The sequence below is a fragment of the Magallana gigas genome, chromosome 2, assembly GCF_963853765.1.
Source record: "Magallana gigas chromosome 2, xbMagGiga1.1, whole genome shotgun sequence".
NCBI classification, from domain to species: domain Eukaryota; kingdom Metazoa; phylum Mollusca; class Bivalvia; order Ostreida; family Ostreidae; genus Magallana; species Magallana gigas.
This window is the reverse complement of record NC_088854.1, coordinates 26441870-26465640: the sequence shown is the minus strand read 5'-3', so window position 1 is coordinate 26465640 and position 23771 is coordinate 26441870. Positions and strand designations below refer to the sequence as shown.

The 23771-nt window shown below is 31.5% G+C and overlaps 2 protein-coding genes across 2 annotated transcripts; both read left to right on the top strand.

Moving 5' to 3' along the window:
- Window positions 1-57: 57 nt before the first annotated feature.
- Window positions 58-9384, top strand: LOC136271413 (uncharacterized). The gene is made up of 13 exons (XM_066071421.1): window positions 58-136; window positions 1077-1244; window positions 3740-3879; window positions 5112-5199; window positions 5320-5414; window positions 5510-5752; window positions 5996-6151; window positions 6703-7045; window positions 7509-7541; window positions 7866-7954; window positions 8275-8508; window positions 8931-9101; window positions 9352-9384. Exons 2-13 carry the CDS (start codon window positions 1088-1090, stop codon window positions 9382-9384), a joined length of 1782 nt encoding a protein of 593 aa, XP_065927493.1. The 5' UTR covers window positions 58-136; window positions 1077-1087.
- LOC105318052 (uncharacterized) lies at window positions 9262-19216 on the top strand. Its single transcript, XM_034446886.2, has 20 exons — window positions 9262-9412; window positions 9561-10206; window positions 10626-10716; window positions 10994-11247; window positions 11601-11769; window positions 11869-11964; window positions 12053-12652; window positions 12747-13316; window positions 13413-13453; window positions 13623-13786; window positions 13997-14192; window positions 14367-14390; window positions 14490-14594; window positions 15433-15660; window positions 15948-16068; window positions 16181-16304; window positions 16399-16441; window positions 16520-16544; window positions 18381-18716; window positions 18842-19216. The coding sequence occupies exons 2-20, from the start codon at window positions 9571-9573 to the stop codon at window positions 18862-18864; spliced, it is 3846 nt and encodes a 1281-aa protein (XP_034302777.2). The 5' UTR covers window positions 9262-9412; window positions 9561-9570; the 3' UTR covers window positions 18865-19216.
- Window positions 19217-23771: the final 4555 nt, after the last annotated feature.

Here is a 23771-nt window from a genome sequence, read left to right as displayed (position 1 = left end):
CAGTTTTGATGGCCTTGTTCGGTAAGTAATCATTTATATTTACATTTTCCAGTGTATTTGCCTGTGATAACACTACGTATCGATTTGTACTATATAACCAATAATACAAATGACGCCAAATTGAGGCCCCAGCGGGGTATGCTTATTTATATTTAAAATTTAATCGTACGATGGCTAAAAATTATATAAATATAAGTAATAAGGAATCATTCTTTGAATGTTATGAGGTGATAATTTCGGTCGGGGCGTGATCAAATCTATCATAAACCCCTTCGGGCTTTATTGGATTTGATCACGCCCCGACCAAAATTATCACCTCATAATACTCAAAGAATGATTCCTTATTCCTTATAAACATGTACATGAAATCCAAAAAAAGCAAATTTTTTGCGTGTATGTGAGCCTAAGAATTTCAAACGTATTTAAGTGTATACTTTAGTGCTGTAAAAGAATTATGAGCTGTAGTTTGATTTTGCTGACAGTTAAATGTTCTATGGGATAATTTTGAGTGAGTTGTAAATTTAGAAAATAAAAGTAAACAAAACTGCAATGTTAAAATTTATCAGAAAATGAACTCCTGTAACTTTCTACGAAATTTTGTGATAACATTGATGTGATATTGAGCCGTTTGTAGTTTTTACTGTACGGCAGTTTAAAATTACAACATGTCAGGCAAGTGATTTCTATAAAACTGATCCTGTAAAAATGAATACAAAAACAAAAAACAACGTGGTTACTTGTCGTGCTGTAATATTTGTATTTAAAAGTTATGAGAATAATTTGTTTTTAGAAAAGAGAAAACCGTAGTTGATAATACGCTGTAGTTTTTCATTTAAACAAATACCACCTTTTACAAAAGATGTAGAAATAACTAATGAAATCAAAATATTTGTACCACCAATAACATTATGTTGAATTTTATAAAATATAGTACCGATTATTTTAATTGAACAACAATTATAGATCTTAATGGCGTCTTCTTGACTTTATGAATTTTATTGAAATTTTCCTCTCTTTACCAGACAAATGTACATGACTTGTAACTAAAGAAAGTAAATTTCTGATTTGAAATTCAGTTGGCCAGGTGATGTCCAAGATTTGTTTTGGTTCATCATGCAACGTTCACTCGGTATGTCACAACTACTGTCAACATGACGGGGCGTGTGTGGTCACAGTAGATGACGATATGTGGGAATCTACGTGCGATTGTACCATTGGATTCTACGGAGAAACTTGTACCAGAAGTATCTGTCTGTCTGTCTGTCTGTTCGTACGTCCGTCCGTCTGTCTGTTCGTCCGTCCTTCCGTATACATGTATCCATCCATCAATCTATCCATCCATTTATAATATTATATTTCATCTATGATTAAAAAATATTGTATAAGATTTATCAGAATTTTAGTTCAAATGAAACTTTTTTGATATTAAAATTTTATAATATATTATTATAGCCTTTTATTGGGCCTTATAACATATTTGTGGTAACAGTAAAAATTCAATAAAATTTTCAAAATTAAATTCGCAATTACAACTTGAAAAATATAATGTTTTAACAGACTAAATTCCTTTTGTCCACTCATCTAAGTTACATTTAAAGGACATGGTCCCATTTGATTTCAAGAATTTCAAATCTTAAATTTCTATTTCTAATTTTTACAATACTCCAGAAATATAATTTTGTTTAGATATGCACCCATAAATAATACAATAGATCAGACCAGGTAAAACACACTTCGTTAATGAACTAGTGTATATCCAAAAGATGTGTGTGCTTTCTGTGATATTTTCTTTAACTGAATTTGAGTACATGATATTCTTAAAGGTATATATGCCGTTTTAAATTAACATTTTAAATGAAAGAAATGTTTTCAATTTCCCATTAAGCTACAAGAGTTATTAACTTTCTAGAAATTATACAGTTTAAATCAAACGCACATAAAAATATTTGATATAAATTCCAATTCATTATTTTTTTACCGGGCCGGTCAATAAACGCCCAACTTTGAAATATTTATTAGCACGTGATGTGACAGGCTAATTTTAAAACGAACACAAGATGTCGACGCAGAAACGTGGTCGGTCAGTTTGCAGTGGAATAACGCGTTCGAAGAGAAAAGAAAGAAAGAAAAAGTTTAACAGAAAACGTTGTAGAATGAGAATCTTTATAGAAGACCACTTTGAGCGTTGGACAGGTGTTAGAAACTTCGTGTTTTACTAAGGGCTTGCCGGTTTCCTGCTATAGACAGGCGGATCACACAGCAGTGTGTTTTCTTGGTTTAACAAGATATTTATTCATAAAGCAGAAAAGGCTTATATGTATGGTACGATATTCAATGTCTAAATATGATAAAATTTGTATAGCTATCACTCGAATACTTCAAATCTATAAATTGCAATTTTTTTGTTTCGAGGGGCCCCAGACGGGATAATTTTGACGTTCTATTATGATAATACATGTTGTCAATGTATGAAAATAATGGCCAACTTCAAAAGAGCTCTCACCGATTGTCTTCGACACCGATACGCAACCATCCTCATAAAATGCCGATGACAATATCTGATATTTTTTTCTGTTAACAGCACACTTAACTGTTTAAATGAATTTAAACAAATGTTAACAAACCTGTCGAAATACCTCGTTCCCCATGCTGCTTTGTGGCAACGCACTTTGAACAAATTACGCACTTTGAAAAAAAATTTCAAACTGCTTTTCAAAATTATTATTCCCGCGCACGTGCGCAAATCCACCTCAAACGTTAATTGTTTATGAATATGCATAGGTAAATCATAGGTTATTCATTTTCAAATTCTGGCTAGTGTCTTTTACTAATTAACAATTTTTAATTGTCAATGAGTCCATGACTAATTAAGTGATCTTCCCTTCTTTTTGGCCAATGGCGCTTCTTATCAAACGATAAGGAGAAGTCCTGAATATAGATGAAAAATGAAGATTAATAAGGCTTTACGTCCGTGCGGTTTTATTCAATATGGAAAAGTGACCGACACGGGGACGCGTACCCAGTTTGCCGAAAATGCGATTTTGTGAGAATTAACCAATGAAATTCTTTCTTTAAATTATTCTTTTGTTTAGGGGTGTAAAAGTCACCAGCGCACATGTGTTCATACGAAGCGCACATGATGATGGCTAATTGATTATGTAACAATTTGACAACACATTAGAGGTGATAGAAACTTGGACTATACTTAATCCGAACACAAAGGATAGCTAGCTTTGAGCAATCTAATAAAATCCTTGTTCATTAAACTTTTTCACCTACACAATTTACCTAACAGATCAATTACTTACAAGAGCAATAGATGACAAAACATAAAAGACATAGATTTTAGCAACCCTGACAGAAGGTAAATAATATATGTAATGTTACATAACACTAACTCCGGAAAGTAAATTGAGACATGCCATCAGTCATGGACTCATTGACAATTAAAAATTGTTAATTAGTAAAAGACACTAGTACAATGTACCTCGTAAATATTTATCAAAAAATTGCAAAATTTTCTATAAACTTTTTTTTCATGTATCTAGTCATCCTGGGCAAAATTTGGGTCTAGTTTTCAACATTGCAAAAATGCCGTTAAAAACGGCATATATACCTTTAATGTAGCTAATTTGTATCTGATCTTATATTGATCATTTTCATTCGTTGTTTACAAAGTGATATTGTTTGTAATGTTGTGAACTACTATTATTTTTCTATTAAAATGGATTTCTTGTAGATAATCTGTTAGACGTTTGGGAAAGAAGAGTTTGGTCTGATTCCATTTTTACTCTGCCAGAAGCCATGAGGTATTCCCAAGTTGCCCTAGACATGTTAAAAGACCACCTGAAGCATGAGTTTCAATTACAAGCATCGTCAGTAAGTAAATGTTTATTATTTTTTTTAATTAGCTTCAAGGTAAAACATGCTTGACTCAAAGATAATTATAGTCTACCTTATATTTAACTCCCAGTTATTGCATTCATTTGGTAAACAGTAAAATAATGTAGTATAAAGCAAACGAAGGTTAAGACGAAACTATTTATAAATTTATTAATGTCCTTTATCGGTTTGAGCAATTCTTTTATGTTTAAAGCGGCCTTCAACAAAGATTATAATTAGTGTTAGAAAATGAAAAACTGTGGTTTCATTAATATTCAAGGGTATCAATTTTCGTGGATAAAGTGAAAATCACAGTTTCAAGGATACGTAAATTCGTGGCCAGTGGTCTTATCAATACAAAATGTTATTAGAAATTGCAATTCAATGAACACTTAATTTCGTGGATCAACTAAATAACGAAATCCACGAAAATTGGTATTCAACAAATATTGATAAAACCACAGAATAAGCCCAATTGTCATTATCAATGAAGGATGTTTTTTTTCAAGATTTGGTTAGATATGGTCAGTGTTTTTGAAGGTGAACTAAAAAAATGGACTACTTTAGATATAAAGGAACAAGTAAAAGTATATAGACAGCAGAACAACGGATATCAGATTGTCGGAAAGTTTCAGCTCAGACTGCTGTTAAATGGTTGAAATATTACATCCTCAGATATATGTTTAAAAAAGATCAAATGGATGAATATAGACAAATAAAGGTTCAATGATACATATTGACATTAAGGCTGTAGGCAGATTGTTTATGATTTAAAATATTCATGTTTCCTTTTAAAAACATATTTTTTTTTATCTCTGAAAGCAAGCTCATATAAAGTATTTAATCAATTTATTTATTTTCATTTATTTTAATGCATTTTTTCACAATATCATAGAAGGTGTAGGGAAATTAAATGTATGTTTTTGCTTAAAATTGGCCGCAAAATTTCGAAAGGTATAGCCCGAACACAGATATATCATAATGGCATTAATGATATTTTATACATGCGTTTCGTTTGAATTTGAAATGAACTAGAAATTATAATGGTGAAAAAATAAATGAAAAATCTTTATAAGGATCACTGTAAGTGAATGTAAGTAAAAAAAAACCCACCAGTTTTGAAACATTGCATCATTTAATCAAATTGAGTATATTCGATGACCAATCCTTATTCCTGTGCGGTCAGAAAGAAAGACCAACTCAATTCAGTTACATCTATCTTGATAAAGGTATCTTTCAATAACGTCTTGGAACTAGTGGCTGATGGAGTCGACAAAAAAATGAAAAGAAAAGACGACATATTTCCATTTGTCGAGGGTAATGTTGAATTTTATCAGGATGGATATTAATTTGATTTACATTATATTAACCATTTTACATATCAACAAATGTTAGAAGGAATTCGTGTAATGGCATTGATTTGTTTTAAATTTTTAGTTTATGCCGATGGGTTGACATATATTATAACTATTCTTCAAATGAAAGGCTGTGCTATAGGACAAGTCATCAACTGCACCATAAATCATATACAGGTATCAGTTACACCGAATAAAGTCATTATAAATTTCATTTTTTGAAGCGTCAGTGTGTATTATTAAGGGCCTCTCCTATTTTTAAATTACTTCAGTTTGAAAGTATATTGACGAAAGCAGAGGCCAACTTGATACGAATCACAAATCTCTGGCTAGAAACAGACGATGGACAAGGCATACAGAAAACAGTTGATAAGAGAGACATTCTTTCATTAACTGTGTTAAAGGACAAGGGGAAGAATTTGCCCTTCGAATTCTTTACAAAGTATGGGTATATGAAGCTGCCATACTTCGAGACGTTTCAAGACACGATAGGCAGTGCGGTTGTAGCAGTAAATGTGTGTATTTTCTAGAGCATAGAATGATTTTAGCTCTTCATTTATTATACATAGTATGAAATTATTATCCGATACAAAAAAAAAAACACAAAACAAACGGAAAAAAATATTGACAATAATAAAACCCACGTTCTATAGTTGTTCATATCACAATCATTAAATGATGATAATAAATTCATGATAATTTTAATGATAATAATAATTGCAAATTTTAATATCATACAATCCATGATTATTTTTCAGGTCCTTACATACATTCAAAGCCCTTATAAATACGTGAATAACACTGATGCCACAACATCTTCCACGGTAAAGGTCGTCATTACCGACAAAAAAGGAAAGCAATTAAAACTTAGGGATTTAGATGATCCAGTGGATATGGCCGTTGATATGACCAAAGTAAATATAGAAATCAGCTTTTTGGATGCTCATATATGAGTACATTTTTGTACCTTTTTTTGGGGAAAAATATAGTCAAAACGAACAAAGGGAATTTTATAGTCACTGTAATCATATGTCATGGTTGATAATCCGATGGTGTTTGTTATATGTATCATAACTAATATCTGTTCAAATTCACATCCATTTTAGAATGATTTATATACTTGTATATCCATACACATGCACTTCTCAGTAGTAACTAACCTCACTTTGTTAGGTTAGCAGAGAACACAATTTAGTGACTATTTTGCCAATAATGTCTGTACACAAAATATCACGTTTTAGGAAACAAAAAAAAATCTACAAGTATACATGTAAGTACATTTAAATAAATACAGCCTTTTTCAGAACCTTACATGTATCAAAAATAATAATGAATTCATATTTTTAGAGAAATCCGTGGGTTTGAACGGTTAAAATTGTGAATAAAGTTCAAACATTATGATTTTAGCTCGTAAGAGTAGCTATAAAAGTTGTGTATCTAATATCAACATTTTGGACAATTTTAGATATTTGCTTCCAGCCACACTTGGATAAAACCTGAGATACTAGACGATGGGTCATCCATGGTGGTTGCATATGTGAACGAAACAAATGAGGCATATTCCGTTGAATTCAAATTAAAATCTGTTTTAGAATGCACAATTTATGGCATATTTGGGTACACAAAGCCAAGTGTCTTTAACAGGGCAATTTCAATTAAAACAAAAGGCATTAAGAAAATACTGGAGATCGAACCAGTCGACCAGCCGGTATTTTTCAACGATTCTATTCTCCAGATAACAGTTTACAACACAAAGTACTCATCAGGGGGTTATCTGGATCCCCTTGTGTTAACGTTAAGCTGTCAAGGTAACTGTTATTACTCATTTTAATAAAAAACGTATTTTTATTACCAAATGTTTACGGTATTTCTTTGTTCACAATTTCATTTCATTTTTTTTTTCATTATATTTATTTCAAAAATGTTTTATATTATCTTAATTTAAATTGGCAAGTCTGAAGTTATCAAATGTGTCACACATACATAGCGATGTTGAATTTTGATATCGATTAGGTGTAAACGTACAGAAGATTGCGCCTTTCTGCCAAAAGTTTCATATATGCAAACGAAGTACCAACATTTTTCAGCCATACTATTTATATATAATAATTATAAGAATACTTTTTCGGGAAAACTGCGATTAACTAGAGTATAAACGGTAAAGGTACATTTAGATATAGGACAATATTTTTCTTTGAAAGACTTGCTTTACGATTATGATACAACGTACCGGGTTGTTTTGATTAATCTGCAATTATCTTTATTTTATAGATGATGTTGCAAGACGACGACGAAGAGATCTATGTAAGTTACAATTCTTTTTCTTTCATATATACAGAGAGTGTCTTTTAAATGATAACGATTTTAATGATAAAAGCACTTAGGTGTTAACGGTACGAACATTGAAGTACATGTATTGTTAAAATAAAGAATCCCATTGGAAGAAGAATATCTAAATCAACTCAGCCAGTTTTATTTCTTTATTTAAAGAAGTAATTTGAATGTACTGGATTATTTCCGGTCAGTGGTCCTACAAAATCTCAGAAAAAGTAAACACCACTTTAGTAACAAAATAATCTTTTTTTTTTCTAATGAGTTATTTTGTAGTACTGTTGATCTTTCTTTAAGCTGAATACATGGGCCATTTCTATCGAGTACAGATTCTAAGCGTTGTTAACCTGAAAGGCACAAAGTGGGATACTTCTGCTGGCTCAAAGGTATTTTTCACTGTCATCACTTTTTAGAAGTAGAAACATACATGTATATAAAAAAACGTTCAAGAGCAAGCCTGCACACAAGATGGTAAATATCAGGGATATCTACCTAGTTATACTCGTATATGTGACGATTTACTTTTTGCTTTACTAGCTTTGTAAATAATTTTTGCCTTTTATTGACCTGGGCAGCAATAATATATAATCGGAGGAATATCATCAATACAATCAGCCATTTCTATGTGTAATAGTTATTACTTGATTATGACTATAAATCATGATTGTGATCCATTGTATTTTTGTCACATCTTTTATGCGATCAGATCAGTAGAGCTGAAGGAAATGTCGCCGTTTTCAAAAGTACATTCTTTGGAACGTTTGGTTCGGATGCTCTTTTTTCGCCACCCACTCCCATCAACTTTGTTGATATTTTCCTGAACTTTTCTGAAAAACTGCAACAAACACCCCAAGTTTTAGCAGCAGAGGTTTTCTTGATAATATTTTTCATTGCCATTGTCATTCCCTTACGAAGAGCTGACCAGAAGGATCGTCTGCTAGTAAGTCAAACTTTGCATATCTACAGGTGTATACATTTTCAAGACTTTAATATTGAAGCAAGAGTATCGAAAACGATGTGTTAAATGAAATCGTTTTTTTTTTTTATTTATTTGGGGTTTTTGTTATAAATTCGCAAAATGAATTAAATCAAGAATTAGTATCCTAAGAAATAATTTTTTTCGCCATATACATGTACCTTTAAAAAGATTATCTGCCTCATATACGTGCTTAGTTTTATGTTTGATTTTCTTTTCAATCTAGAAAACATTCATTAGTAAATAAGTGCACATGATTTCATTATGAAATACTCACTCCTCTTTGACTTTCCGCGGGAAGAATAATTACTTTACCCTTTTGTAGTTTAAAAATATTATCTTTTTTTACGAAAAATATCTAACTATATACACATTTTATTTCGTAGTGGGAGTATTTGCCGTTAGTGGACAATGAACCCGACGATAAAGTTCAATATTGTTTAGCTATTTTTACATCAATAAGATCTTCGAAAATTTTGAGTTCTACGGTTTTTTTTACACTGAATGGTAAAAAGGCAACTACAAATGCAAGAATGGTTAAAACAGATTCCCGAGAGGTAAACTTTAAAGTTATAAACTTGGACACACGTACTCTCTCTCTCTCTCTCTCTCTCTCTCTCTCTCTCTCTCTCTCTCTCTCTCCTACGTTTAATATATCTCAAATTTACCTTTACTTCATTTAAACCAAACTAGTAAAAATACTTTAATTGCAGAACTTTCAGAGTGGCACATGTTGTAATTTTCTTTTAACGACCGAGGAATATCTAGGGCAATTAGTGTCATTAACAGTGTGGCATGACAACACAGGGAAAAACCCTGATTGGAAATTGTCTAAAATAGTCGTTACCGATTTAACAACTAATGAAAGGTTTGTTTCAATCCAATACTCTATCATACTACTTTCCGTACTTTTTTGTTGAATTCATAATCAATAACTGTATTCAGTATATTTGATGATTATGTGAAGAAAATCTATCTGGTTTGTGAGTAATACTATTTTTTTTTGGCATTTATAGATATGCGTTTATGTGTGGTGAGTGGTTATCTCTGAAATTCAAAGATGGAAAAACTTATCGAACACTTGTTCCAGCTACACCACAAATCATAAACGGACAGGTGGTATTCACGGAACTAAGTTTACGTGGCTTCTTTGACGACCATCTTTGGTTCTCAATATCTAAGCGACCCAACTACAGCCGATTTACTAGAGTCCAGCGGATGTGGAGTTTAGTTGCTTTACTTTTCTTATCAATGGTTACAAGTGCAATGTGGTATAATTCTGAGCCTTCCGAAGAGAAGCAGATAACGACTGGAACAGTTCAACGATCTGTCACGCTTGGTCCATTTAAACTAAACCTGAAACAAATCTATGTCGGATTAATGTCGTCGATTATTACAGTAATCCCGTCTATCATCATTATTTCGTTATTCCGAAATAGAAAGTTAAAAACTGATTCGTCTGAAGATATACGGCGAACTGGGGGCAAACTACCATGGTGGACAATATTCATTGCCTATTTTCTTATTGTTGCAGCCATTGTTGGGGGAGGCTTCTTCACTTTTTTGTATTCTCTTCAATTTGGTTATGGAAAAACAAATGACTGGTTACTGTCATTTGTTTTCGGAACAGCTGAAGGGGCATTCATGATGGATCCATTAAAGGTACAGACTAATATCAAATACTTTATGTTTGCTTTATTTTTTTAACAATGATTCAATCTCTGTAATATATCTGCTATGTATTTGACAAAACACATTATTTTCTACATTACACATAACTTTTGTTCCTACGTCATAATGACTTGGACTAAAATGAATCAATCCTTGTGATGTAACGTTTCCATATTGTACAATTTGTTTTGTTAGTCAATAACATGATAGAGTATGTAGTGATTTCTATCTTTATCTTTATATATTGACCAAAAATGAATTTAAAAAAAAACTTACTTCCACTGAATGTCTTTTATATTTTGCGCCCCTGTAACATCATAGTTTACAGTTAATACAAACGCGACCACGACTTTATTTCATTTTATGTGTTTTTAATGTTTACATGAGATTTTTTAAAAATTTAATATCAGGTACTTTTTGTGGCTACATTATTTGGAATATGTTGTAAAAAATCAACGAATGTGCTGTCAGAATGTGCAGAGGAAAATCACTTAAAGACAGGTTGGGTATACATGTATATGAAATCACTGTGAAAAGTTGTCTGCTTATCTAGTACCTATCTTTAATTTATCTATCTATCTATCTATCTATCTATCTATCTATCTATCTATCTATCTATCTATTCTATTCTATTCTATTCTATTCTTTTCTATTCTATTCTATTTAAGTGCATGATGAGAAGTTATGCCATAGCACTATTCTCGTGTTTATTTTGTAAATACCAGTACAGGGGTTGGAAATCTACACAACTAATTCGTTGTTGTTTTATATTTTGTAGCTTACGTCTCTGACTATATAAAGCGAAGAGAAATTGCTTATTATCCATGCCCAAATACAGCTGTTGATCAAGAAAAAATCAACAAACAGAGAAAAGAAGTACAGCTGGACAGCAAACTAAAAAAAATTAGCAAATCATGGGTGCTGACTTTTCTTTACATATTTCTCTTAGCTATTATTTGTGCGCATAATACAGTGACTGAAGCCTTCAGACAAAATTCCTACTTAAAGAGTTCGATCAAAGATTCATTTCTGGTGAGATTTGGTTTAGTCTTCACTTGAAGTTGCATTTCTAATTCATTTAGTATACAGTTAATTGCCGATTTTATGTAGGATTTTCTTTTTTTTTGGGGGGGGGGGGGGGGTAACCAAATGTAATATCGGCAGTTGTGTACAAACTATAAAGACCCTTAAGAAACAATACTAATAGTTAACAACATACATTAATTTTGAACTTTCTTCAGAATATTAACATTATACTCATGATGGTGATTGCCATTTAAACAATAAATTAAATCTTATTTAAACCAAATGCATTACAAGTGATTTTGAATTTTTAAAAGAGACAGAACAATGTTTTATTAATTTTTTTTTTTTACATATTTTAGGCAAATACTACAGACGATATCTACCTTTGGATGCAGCGTTACATGCTAACTCAGATTTGGCCAAAATGGTACAGTAATCTTGCATTACGGACAGCATACGAACAAAGATTTAATAATGACGAATATAGTTACCGGATTTCAAAGTCAACATTACGACAAGTCAGGTCTCGTAAGTAAACATTTTTTAAATTCGTATTTATCAGATAGATTTTAATTGTATCTTTTTTTCTGAATGCTAGTTTTACATTTTTTCTTTTTTTTTTTAAAGATAACTGTTCTCCGTTAGAAGAAATGAAAAGTTCGGTATCAAAATGTACTAGTGATTATTCAATCGAAACAGAAGACAAAACTAACTATTGCAAAGGTAAGAGGATTTTGTTTTATCTATAAGATAAAACACAAAAAATTCTAAAAAGTGCAGTTATATCTTTTCTGTGATTATTTCTCTATAGGCTGGCTACCGTTTCAAACGGAAAATACAACTTGCTATGACGAATATGACCCAATAGACAATAGTTTTATATACCAGAGTGCAGAAGTAACAAACACTTTGACGTATATAGGGGAATTCGCAATGTACGGTGGTGGAGGATATACAATAGATTTAGGACCAAAACAGTCGTTAGTCGAGCAATACATCGAAAATCTAAAGAACCTTTCCTGGATAGACGGGAAAACCAGAGCAGTGTTCTTTGAAACTAATACTTTCAACGCAAACACGAGGTTATTTAGTCATTTAAAGATAGTGTTTGAAATTTCAGAATACGGATCCATCTATATGACAACAAGAGTTAAATCCTTAAACCTCTATCCTTATGTTACAAGCATGGATTATATTATCTTAGGTTGTCAACTTATCTTTGTGTTTATCATTATTATGCGCATTGTTTTCTTCGCTGTATACATATTCAAAAAGCGAAGCGCATGCTTTCGAACTTTTTCTTCGTGGATAATTGCATTGGATCTTTTTCTGAGCTTGATAGCTGTTATATTTTATATCCTGCGGATTGACACAACAATTAAAGCAATCAACGACATCATTGAGAGTCGGGGTACTTCAATTTTTTATAACTGCATTTATAACGAATTTATAGATGTAACTGCTTCACATATAATCATGGTTTTATAGTGTATTTTTCTTTCCAGGTTCCTATGTTTCTCTTGAGCACGTGGAGTTGTACGATATGGTTTACAGGACTGCGTTAGGACTGGTCTTCTTTTTTGGAATTCTCAGACTCCTCCAACCTTTAACAATAAACTACCATTTCTTTATTCTTCAAAAGTCGCTTGCAAAAGCAAGATATGACATTTTTATGTCAATGATTCTAATAATATTTGCTCTTGTTTCGTTTGGGTCTTACCTTTTTCTTTCATTAGGCAGATATTCAGAAAACTTTAAAGACTTGTATTCTTCGATCATTTCTCTTCTTCGAATGCTTCTAGCAATGATATCATTTCGATTGAACCCAAACTTGGATTCAGTAGAGAGTAGAATAGTAACTGGTTTGTTCTTTTTTTCTATCTCAATCATTGGAGTGAACCTTTTTATTGCAATTCTGTTTGGCCACTTTGCGGATGTACATGCTATGCAATCAAAATTAAAATCGAAGACCGGAAATGAGGTCCTTGATGACGAAGTCTTTAATTTTGAATTGAATGACCACCTTTGGAAACAAATGAAACGCATTAAACACATATTCTCAGAACCTAAAATTGGTGAGTATTTTTTAAGAATCATCCGTTATCTGTATTTAAATAGTTTTGATCAATTCTGATTTGTCATCGTCATGCTTAACTGTCTTCTGTTTATAGAGTCACAGGGCATATCGTTCCCAGAAGATATACTACACAAGGTAACATCGCATGTCATATGTTAATTTTTTGGAGTAAAGTATTTAAAAACAAGAAACAATATATTTTTTTCAAATTTTAAGTAAATTGAGTGCTTTAATATTGGAATAAAAAAATTTGAAAAATGAAATTAAATGTGATGATCGATTAAGAAAATAATTTTCCATCAAGCTCGAAATCCTGAATCAGCACGTAACATTAAAATGCAAAGATGAATATCGATTCATGAGGGTAATACCATGTTTAGTCTACCTCACAAACGCTATGAGTTGGAGTATGTACATGGCAATGAAAACTGCAGCAGACTACAGTGAGGAAAATGGATTAAGATATAGGTATTCAATTTTTTAAAAAGAAAACACGAAAAGAGCAATACATTTTTAAACATTTGCTTGTACATGACAATGATGAAATTATCTTTAGCTTAACTGTAAGTTCAAAATTTTGATTTCTAATAATAATATATGTCAAATGTTAAAATCTTTTGATATCATATTTCTTCAACAATGCAATCTTTTGAAATAAGATATGTTTTAAATATACAGATTTTTTAACCCCAATGAAGATCATCCCCGTCTAACTGTACATTTCCCTGAAGCAAACCTGAGTGACGCACCTGATATTCAATGTAACAATGTAGCTCACAGATATTTCTCGTTGTCATCGGAAATTAGACGGCTACTGCTATTTGCAAAAACAAGAATCTACGAATTTAAACTTCCAAATGATCGGCCATTTCAGGTACGTGGCCTCTACAAGCGATGATACTTTTTGACAGTTTAGTTTGTGCGTAGTTTAGATATTAAGGCTTTACAAATGTTATTTTATATGAATTTGATCCCTGTTCTTGTATCATTTCTTTAACTTTACATATTGTGTATAAATTTTGATATTTTTGCTTTCGATGACTTCCAGATGAAGGTAAACGACATCACAAAGGTATGGGGTTTTTTTATTTTCATACAAATCAATTGCATCTTGAAGTTTATAACGGTGTGCAAAACCAGTTTTTTTTACAATAATTCTTTTCAAATATAGAGAATCACCATCATTGAAGTGGACGATGAGCTCGTGTCCGATGAGGATTATTTAGTTTGCAGTTTTGATGATAGGCAGTCTTGGTTTAGATATGCAATTCGACCGGTAAATACAGTGGCTTCATAAATATTCGCGGGTAACAATTGAATGGATTCAATGAAAATCACGGTTTCAAAGATATGTGAATTCGTGGCCAATGATCCAATCAATACAAAATGTTAGTAGAAATTACACGTCATTGAACATTTAGTTTGGTGGATGAACTTAACAACGAAATCCACTAAAATTGGTATTCAACGAATATTGGCGAAACCACAGTAGTTTAGAATGTTTCATTAATTTATTTCAAACATATTGTTTGATGTTTTAATATGTATTTCACGTACTGGAAAAAATTGTAATATATGTAAAACTCATACAGTGCAACGCCCATGATGCATTTTAAAACCGTGTAGGGAGATGCAGACTACATGACTGTGTGAAATTAACAACATTTCGAAAGCATCTTTACGCATTTTTGAATACATTGGCGTCTATTAAGAATATTAATTTAAAAATTACATTGTACTAAAATGTTTTTAATGTAAAAATATTATTTAAACAAAGTATCATAACTACTATATATCAAAATATTTCAATGTTTAATGAAATGTATGTCTTCCTGGAAACCCTAATATCACTCTCTTTATTTCTTTAAAAGTATCGGTAAATTACATAGAAATTTTACCTTAGACACAAAACATCTGAAATTACAAGAGAAGGTATACAAGATAGGGGAATGGGTACAAACGATCAAGAACTTTTCAAAACCCTAGTCGCACATATCTTTAAAATTTCATTTTAAATGTTATCACGTATATATTATTTATTTGAGATACACAAATTGTAGGATCAAGTTTTCTGCCCAGGAAAAAACTTCTTTTATGCGTAACTACCTTTCCAGAGAGAAGACAAGTTTTGCTGCACTCTTCCAAAACTTCCGACATATTGCTTCGTAATTGGCAAACTAGGACAGATACAAGTAAATAGGGACACGATATGCTGTTTTCCAGACATCGAATATCATCAAATTAGGAAAGAAGGAAATTCAATATTTCTCCATGCTGATAAAAGAATACGCCTCTCTTTCCCTCCTGGAAGTGTCCAAAATAACTGCGACATATATGTTATGGTAATATTATGTCTTTCCATGTGTCTCTAATAGAGCAGCAATTAAAAATTAAAATGAGCTTTAGTAACAATTAAAAATGCATTTAGCATAATTTTTCTTATAAATACATCTAATATTATATACATTTTACATGTATAATTTGAACATTTAAACCTAATTTTTTGAAGAGGCTTCAATTGCCTATGTTTATTTACAAAAATATTGCTTTTTGGGTAATAATATGAACTAATTCCTTCAAATGGTAAAACTTACATGTTTTCTATTCATATTTGCGTGTTTATCGTCAGATGGATTTACCCAAAAAACAGATATGCCCATTTGTCCATGTTTTGGTTAAGGAGGATATAAATGATCCAGTGGAAATTAGTTTACCTATCGTTTACAAAGGTCTTCAAGCAAGTAAATACGGTAATGTATCGCGTAACTCATGCTGAGAAAGATGAATTAAAACATATTTAAATATATTTACCAAATACCCAATAAATTAGATCATGAAAACGAATGGTTATCTCTTAAACAGGTCATAAAAACACTGAAAAACTCATTGTTGTTAGGGAGGGGGAAAAGGAGTGGATGGTCCTAAACTCTGTTCTTAAGTTAGATGCAGCAGGGTTTACATTTGAAACCATCAAAATTCAATCCAAGTAAGTACATTATACCATGTAATTACATGGAGGTGGCATACATATATAATAGTCATACATATAATGTTTCAAGAGTGATTTGTTTTCCTTATAGTGTACCAACAACCTTTGGATTAAAAGAGGCAGTTCTTCCTTGGGTAATATCAAAATTCTCTAGTGTTCAAAACTGTTCGATTTTTGTAATAGCACATTTTAAACATTTTATTGCATTTTAGGTTGAAAATCCTTTTGACAAATTAGGTAAGTTACCCGAAGTATTTTTATATTCAATGTATATTAGAATTTATTGATTTTAATAAGGTCATTTTTATGACCTGATGAGACTTTGTCAACAACATAGTTTATCGTAGGACGGTATATTGATATTCTCCTATCAAACCTATAAAAAAAATTAACGCTTGCTAATATTAGACCTAATCTTTATTTTACCTAGAAAACTGACAAAGATATAGATGGTTAAGTCGGGGCAATATTAGAAGACTGACAAATGTACAAGGGCATTCGGAAAAAAATCAATGTTTTTGCGTAAAACTTCTTAAAATGCCATAAAACTTCTTCGATCTTAGGAGATAAATTTAGTCTTATGCCAGACAAATATTCACCTATATTTTTCTACTTTCTTTCCTTTGATATCTTCTCTTTATATATTATGTTTACATTTATGGCACAAAAGTATGTTTATCCTTACTGGATGTAATGATTTTTAAGGAAAGAATATAGTTAACATAAATGGGAGGGCAATTTCAATTCAATTCAATTTTCCGAAAAGAATAACGCAATGCATGTGCTAGGAACACAACAAAAACATTTCTTAACATGCTGAAATCTTGTAAAGCTCTGACATATAAGAAATTACTTGGATTTTGAAAAGTTTAAAATATAAAAACATATCTTGTGGCATATCGGTAAATATATGAACTTCACAAATGCAAACCGTACTGAGAATTAAACTTCACATATAACAACAAAAAGCTGTTATTAATCAAAGGCTTAATAATTTGATTATGATATCAATTTTAACCATATCCATTTAAACATTAGTAGAGACAAACAGACAAATATTTGTAGATAAGACGCTAACATTCATATGGATCTTCTACAAATAGAAAAATAGTAAACCCTTTTCTTACAAAATTCATTTTCATATGGCGAAAACTCTCTTAAAATTTTCTCCCACAGAATGTGACAGACGGACAATGTAATTTTTATAGGGCTTCGTCATTTTACGTGGTAGCCTAATAAACAGAACTTTTTTAAAAGTATATACAGCTTGGTCTGTCATTCTGACCATGCTTTGCTTTTCAGACTTTTTTCGTTATGGTTTGTTTAATATATATGGTTTGGGCGAACATTCTTTATTTAATATATTTTTTTCGGTATAGATAAAAATGTACATTTTATTAATGATCGTCTCTTTGACCTGAAACCCACGTTTTTAAAATTGGCACAGTAAGGTTTCAACAACAAGATATTATCTCTCCAATTAAGTAATCTGTTCAAGATTTGTCATCAACAGTGTTTTTTGTTTTTTTTTTTAAGCGGAAATATTTTTATTTCAATCTGATTGGATTATACAAGCGCAATGTTTCTGGTGTCATATCCTGCCAGTGAGTGAAAGAAAAAATTATCTTTAATGAATATTTTTATCAAAATTACGTAAAGGTTGCCATGGTTGTCATAACGGCTGCCACATATTAAATTTGGTTTGCACTTTTAATTATTAAAATCCTTAACGAAAATATCCTTAATGGTCAAACAAAATGTTGATGTTGTATCGAGATAAATTAAGCATAATCTGCAACAATGTATTTAAAATTCGAATGGTAAAGAATTTGATTCCTAAATGTATCTGTTAAATTCAGCTTATAACTGCTAATACAAAATCAAACAGCCGACTTGCTATAGCCTAAAATTAAACGATTTGATAAAAATTAATTATAATTTATAAATGAAGCAATGTTAAGTAAATCACTTATTATTAGTTCTAGATATCCACTCATTGTATTTTTTTCAGTTTATTATATTTATTATTAATATACATATTTAATATATTTATTTTTAATGTAATTATTTAAGATACAAAGATACTAAAAACTATCAACATGGTTTCTCGATATAACTGCGTGGCGTTAAAATGGAGCGAAATTGCGCACAACTTGGATATAGAGTTCCCGTCAACTTTTGGAGAGAGAGAGACGGATAGTTACGAAATATGCAATAATGAAACAACCAACGAAAATCCAAACCCGAGACAAATGAGATTTACATTCAGAAGAGTAATTGACATACCAATCAGTGCTCAAGAGAAATGCCTATATATTTTCTCAGCGTGGTATAGAATGTATCCACTTGGAATAGTTGTATCATCATTTAGGAAAGTTTTAGAAGATTGTAATCTACACTTTATTGCAGGTAATCATACATGTAGTTAAGTTTACATGGGAAGAATGGAGCTACTGTAGTCATGTATTTTAATCGATTTATAACATTTCAGATTTACTGTGAAATGAAGTAATCTATTGTTTTGTGTCTTTTAGATCAACTCGGTCAAAGGTTGTAGCAATTAGAAAACAACAACCTGTGATGATTGCGAACAAGCTTGGTTTTCTTCTAAGTACAAAGGTAGCAACATTGATAAAACATTATCAACATTTATCATGAAATAATTCCATTGTACCCCTGGATTCAAAGCAACTTTCGCAGCACCTCACAATGTCGATAGACCCATAGGTCGTTTTGGCGGCAACAATGACGACAACAGGGTTGGAACATTAACTTGTGTCTTGCTATAGGAATAATGATACCGATACATTTTAATGGTTGTGATATATTTTGCATGTAGCAGGTGTATGTTTAAGTTTTGATTTATTGTTATTATTTTAAAAGTAATCTTATTATTATTAGAAAATACTTAATATATTTTACTTGTGAGGTAATCATAATCAGTAATCTATATTTGTGGTAGAAGGGGGGGGGTAACATTAAATGACAATCTAAAACGGTCTTGCAAACGGGCTGGGGGAAGAAAAGGGGTTAAACTTATGTTTCAATATCCTGTTATCTACTAGTAGTACTTTAACAATTCGATGAATGGTAAAAATTTTATCATAGCGTCATAATTTGGGTAATTTCTTTCCCATATAAAAAAAAAACAACCAGAAGTTATAGATTATGTTAAGATTGTGTTGATTGACTGAATGGGTATGCAACACTTCAATATAGTGAAATACTTATCAAATAAAAGTTTTGAAAATTAAATTTATAATTTTTATTTCTTTTACGAAATTGTTACCTATGAGCGTAGTGCAAATTGCTTAGGATGTTTACTACGATAGGTAAAGTATTTGAAAATTTTTAAACGATTGATTTAAGGGGCATGGTCACGATTTGGGTAAAATTCTATTTTACTTTTTTATTATTTACAATGCTTTAGGAATGTATATCTGTTGATTAAGTGAAATTAGACAGTCAGTCGTAGAGTTATGAGCAAGATATAAGGCTCAAAACTCTGTCATATAACAAGGCTCGTGTCCTATTTTTGTTTACATATGTTCAATATACTAGTAACAAAAATTGTTCAAGCTGATATGTCTATTTCTATATTCTTTCAAAGCATAAATAAACTGTTTCTAACGATTAACACATTTACATTAGGTCTGAAAATAGAATTTTTACTTCAACATTCAAAATGTAAACAAAAACTTTGTTTACATAGCAAGGAATTGTAAACTCTGTAACTCACTAAAAACTCAACAAATGATACTCAAATTTTGATTGCCTATTAAAAATTCCTTACTAAACCATTGTGAACATTAAAATCGGAAAAATATTTTTTGACCAAAATCGTGACCATGGCCCTTTAATGTATTTTGATGTACTTTTATCCCGTTTGAAAAAGCTAGGTGTCGTAATCGGGGGAAAAACAGAAAAGTCCGTAGACAATTAGATGATATATTATGGTCTAACAATTAGTATGAAAAAACGTCAGTCAGCATGCGACCCAGTGAAAGATTGTATTTGCTGAAAAATCGTTGTATCGACCATAGAACTTACGAAAAGATGAAGTTGGCACATATGGACTAAATAGCGAAAATTGTAAAAAAGTTTTGATAAGGAAGTCAAGCTTTAATACCCTTTCGGTTTACGTTGTTATGCAGGTTGTAGGTTGTTTGCTTTCTTTAGCATTGAAGGCATCAGCTGAAATAGTCAAGATTATGGAGGGCAAAGGTGTGTTCTTCGAACGCCTTCTTGTCAGAAAAAAATCCCTGTTAGCCAATAAAATGGCTTCCAATCTTGTTAAAATGCAAACAATTAAATAAATGGAAAAGAAACAGAAAAAAAACTTTTTCATTTCATCATTCGTGACATCAAGACGTATCGTCCTCAAGCGCTTTATTTTCGGAAAAAATGCAATGAAATTTATGATAAGGCAAAAAAGTTGTTAACAAAGGTTGGAAGTAGTCCTTGGAGGTGGTCATAAAGTTTTGGTTTTTTGTTTGTTTTTTGGGGTTTTTTTTTTCAGATAATGCAACACCTTAGTAAACTGAAATAATAGGCTGAGTTTATCAAGGTCACAAAGCACAGCAACAGAACACAAAGCCTCATTATGCCCAATGCTCAAAATTACAAAGAATTGGTCATCTGTAAGGATTGACACATAAGGAGTAAAAAGCGTAAATTGTATAAAGTTTAAATAAGAAAGTCAAGATTGAATACCCTTTCGGTTTCACACCCCTTAAACAAAAGAAAGCAGAGTTGCTAGGGTCTCTTTCAAATAAAATTTGGGAATGAAAAATGACAAACTGTCAATGCTGCGATTTCAAGCAATTAACATAAACTAACAAACGGAATTTCCTCATCAGACATGTTCTCAAAAATGTAAATTGCTCGACAGCCACAGTAGCTAGGGATATGATGTAAAACCAACACCATTAAAAACATCGCGTTCAATACAGCAATATAAATAACGCTGTATAATTTAATTTGGGGAAATAAAATAGATAAAATATCTCGAAAAGCATTGCATTAAACTATGAAAAGGAGGATGCAGAATGACAAATGTCGAAATATTTATTAAGTCTCTTAAAATAACATGGATTAGGACATTTTATTTAAGTAAGCTGGATAGGTATTTTTTTTAGAATTCCTGGATGTCATATATGTACCAATAAACTATGTTATTTTGGACCGGAATGCTGTAGACTTATGGCAAATGCCACTCGTTATAACTTTTGGGAAAAATCTTTATATTTTTATGTGATTTTCTGAAAATATAGAGACTGATGATATCAATATCATGCTTCAGTCACTATGGATTCATAACAAAGTAAAGATTCAAAATAAATATGTTTTCTGAAGAGATCTTTATGAGAAAGGATTTCATATTGCTCATTATTTATTTGATACTCAAGGTGAATTCATTAGTTATGAGAGAGTCACGAATGGTTATGCAGTTAAGATGTTACTACAAAGGAGGGTTTAAAACATGCAATTATTTGAGCTTGGCCAAATATTAAATTATCGCGTGAAGTAATGATCAAGCCATATCAACCTAAATCTATCAAAATACCTTGCATGTGTAAAAAGGAGCCCGGAACATTCATTACCACTTGATGGCAATTCATAAACCCATTTGTGAAAACAAAAAATTTGGGATGGACGACCTGGGAGCTACAGTGCCTCCCATAGTAAAAATCTGCAATTTACGGCGCACAAAAAATTGCGCTATTTTTGGACTGATTATTCTTATTTCCAAACACATTCTGTACCAATATTTCATTCCAAAAAATTCCTCAGACATATTACTACAGATATCGTCACTTCCCTTGCCTTTGATATTCTTTTAAACACCATCACCAGTGCCGTTAAATGAAGTAGAGCAGTTTGTTTGCACGTGAAAATTAATTGTGACTCTCGATCTCGACGTAAATTCATATACTTCGTTTTCTGAGGTCGGTTAGCTTGTTTAAGGGAAAGTCTGAGGCAGGTAAGGTGATAATATCAGTAATAAATTGCCTGGACAATTTAATGGTACTACCTGTTGTTACAGAATTTGTGTGGAAATAAGGTTAATCAGTCCAAATCTAGCGCAATTTTTTGTGCGCCGTAAATTGCAGATTTTTACTATGGGAGGCACTGTAGCTCCCAGGTCGTCCATCCGAATGTTTTATGACCGGGAGATACAGACCTGCAGCTAATGCCAAATCTGTTATTTTTGGTTCTCAAGAAAAGAAATACATAGCTATAAATTTAATTATCATGTTAGTTAAGGGGCATATTTTTAGCCAGTCCATAAAAGGTGTTAATATTGCATTTGATAATATTGTGAAATATTTACCAAATTTCTATTCTTCAGAGAAACTTATGTTGAAAAATAGATTTTACCAAATAAAATGGTCGAAATAGGCATGTCTTTGATGTTGAATAATATAAAGTAAGGCCTGATCATGTATAATTTTTAGTTTATTTTCCCAACTTTTTTGTGATTGTTGTGATGTGAGAGGATGGTATAGATGCATTTGTATTGAAAATGATTTTGTTTAAACACGGCGTTGAATTATTAACTTAGGAAACGATTTATAAAGCGTTTTTTTTTAACACACTGCTTGCTTAACAACTCACCCCATTACACTCTCGGTTTATGCCAGTCATTTCAAATGAAAAGAAACTAGATAGAATTTAAAAAAAGGATTGATATGAGAATTATGAAAAGCAATTTGGCAATATACCGTGGCAAAAACATCGCAGTATAGTGTATTAGAAACGGTCTTTGTTTGAATTACACTAGCCTTAAAATTCAATTGAATTTTAGCACATTTTTATGAATCATTTTTTTCCTTGAAATGCTGATAATAGGTAGGAATGGTCTTGTTTTTAAACAAAAGGGTTTTATTTTAACTTGCTGCTTTCTTTACATTTCAAATCTCTTAAGAAAATCAATTTTGACTCGATAGATTTTATTCCTGGCTTTGATTGTGACCTCCAAAATTTAGCATTTTTGTCTCCAGCTACATATTTTGGAATTTCCGACATTCGAACCAAATATCTGATCATAATTAGGGTCTTCCGTTTCCAACTGAAGACCTTATTGTTATTGCTTTGTTTCTTTTTCCCTATTATTATTCTTGGGGGTTTTTTCTTACGCATTTTTGTGCAGGCGATTTCTCGGAGATGGCTCTATCGATTTTCACGAAACTTTCACATCCGATACATGTTCATTCGAACTAAAAACATCTGTTTTTTTTATTTTGATGACGGCATTTCCGTTTTAGAGTTATTGCCGTTTAAGGGTCAGCTTGTCCTCGTAACTTCTACTAAACATAGAAGATATCAAGTTCAAACTTTCAGGGATTATAGACAAGAGATGGCAGATGTGATATTAGGCATTCATAATTGTCTGGCTTAAAAGGCGGTAAAGCTCGCATGGACCTGAAAATTGAGAATTAAAAAAATCTCGATTTTTTGTGG